The sequence below is a fragment of the Canis lupus genome, unplaced genomic scaffold (assembly GCF_011100685.1).
Source record: "Canis lupus familiaris isolate Mischka breed German Shepherd unplaced genomic scaffold, alternate assembly UU_Cfam_GSD_1.0 chrUn_S908H1072, whole genome shotgun sequence".
NCBI classification, from domain to species: Eukaryota; Metazoa; Chordata; class Mammalia; order Carnivora; family Canidae; genus Canis; species Canis lupus.
In genome coordinates, this window is record NW_023331873.1 from 4853 (window position 1) to 6481 (window position 1629).

The 1629-nt window shown below is 38.7% G+C and overlaps 1 protein-coding gene across 1 annotated transcript; it reads right to left on the minus strand.

The window, feature by feature from the left end:
- Positions 1-475: 475 nt before the first annotated feature.
- Positions 476-1383, minus strand: LOC119879482 (UDP-glucuronosyltransferase 1A9-like; the record flags this gene model as incomplete). The annotated part of the gene is given in 2 exon segments (XM_038589737.1): positions 476-804; positions 807-1383. Coding segments are annotated over 2 exon segments (852 nt in total), but the record flags the coding sequence as incomplete, so codon positions are not given.
- Between the last annotated feature and the right edge of the window lie 246 nt (positions 1384-1629).

Here is a 1629-nt window from a genome sequence, read left to right on the forward strand (position 1 = left end):
TCTGCCTCTCACTCTCTCTGTCTCTCATGAATAAATAAATAAATAAATAAATAAATAAATAAATAAATAAAAATAAATAAATAAAATCTTTAAAAAAAAAAAAAAAGGATTATTCCTGTATGGCAAAATCTATGACATTAGATCTCTTTTTAAAAAACTGAAATTTCAATTCTTAGTGTGTTTTTCAGTAGTTGCCAAAGGATAGTACTACAAAATGCACCCTAGAAATTATATACAATTATATCAATTGTATACAAATACATGTCAAAGAGGGCAGCTTTATACTTTGCTAATGCATGAATCAATGAATTGGCACAAAAGAATTCTTTCAACCAGGAAAAAAAATCTCCAAATGCAAATGTCAAATCTGGGGTTCAGGAGTGTAAATGTCAAATCTGGAGTTCAGTGGGAATCTTATTTTTTTCTAATGTCCAAAGCCAGATTATTCTTACTACACAAAGAAGAGGTAACTTACCTTTGGCAATGTCTTTCCCTCCTGGCAGTTGATGCCTCCAATGAAGACCATGTTGGGCATCACAGGTTTGGGATAGTCCAAAACAAAGTCAGCTCTTAACAACCAAATTGACGTATGGCTATAGAGATCATAAGGCGTGACAGCTGTTTGGAGAATCTCAGATGCAACTTCTAAAGGAGTTTTTAAAAAATAGTGGCAAAATAAATGTTCCTCCAGGTGGAAGATGTGATTCCTCACTCTCTCTCTGAAACTCATGGCATCTGACAACATGGAGAAAGGTCTAGGAACATAAGAAAGGGGACTGGGGCATTGTGTGCTTTCCTCAAAAAATGGCAAAATAATCCCCTGGTGAAGACCACAGATGGGAGTGAAAAATACTTGGCTACAATTAAGCCACACACATCAAAAGGATCCAGAAACACTGCATCAAAAGAACTCTCCTTTATGTATTCTACTAATTTTGGATCACTAAACAAATTCTTACAATGTAAAAAAAGGTGTTCAAGACTGTCTTTTAATGGACTTAAGACCAAAAAAAGTGAGCTTTGCTGCTGAGTTTTCCACTGAGAATAAGAGAAATTCTTGAACATCTGATTCAACTCCTCCAGATTGTAAGTTGTGGAATAAGTCTTCACCGTAAAATTGGAGGATTTTCCCAGTTGCCAACTCACCTCTGGTATGATTAAAACCAACTCATGCCCTCTTTGGATGAGTTGCTCCACAACCAAACGCATGGTAAACCAGTGGCTCCCATCCATGGGTACTACCAGCAGCTTGCCTGCCTCAGCAAAGCCAGATGTCAGCAGGAGACACACACACAACAGAGGAAAGCCAGTCAAAATTGTGGCAGCCATTGGAAACCTGCAGTCCAGGGCAATCCAGCTGCTTGGGTTCTGAGCTGGTGTAATAGAGGCAGTCCGTGGAAGAAGTACAGGCACAAAGCCCGCCCCAGCGGAGGGAGTGTATTTACACAGTCATGAAAAAAAAAAAAAACTACACTCATTGCCAGTGATGCCCTCCTAAGAACGATAATGAATGGGTAGCATTTGCTGACAAACATGCTTCTAAATTTTCCAGACAGCAGTACCATTTGATCTTTGCCTTGGACAAAGATCATGCACTGTATGGCATGTCGATGCTCTTTTGGAAACAGA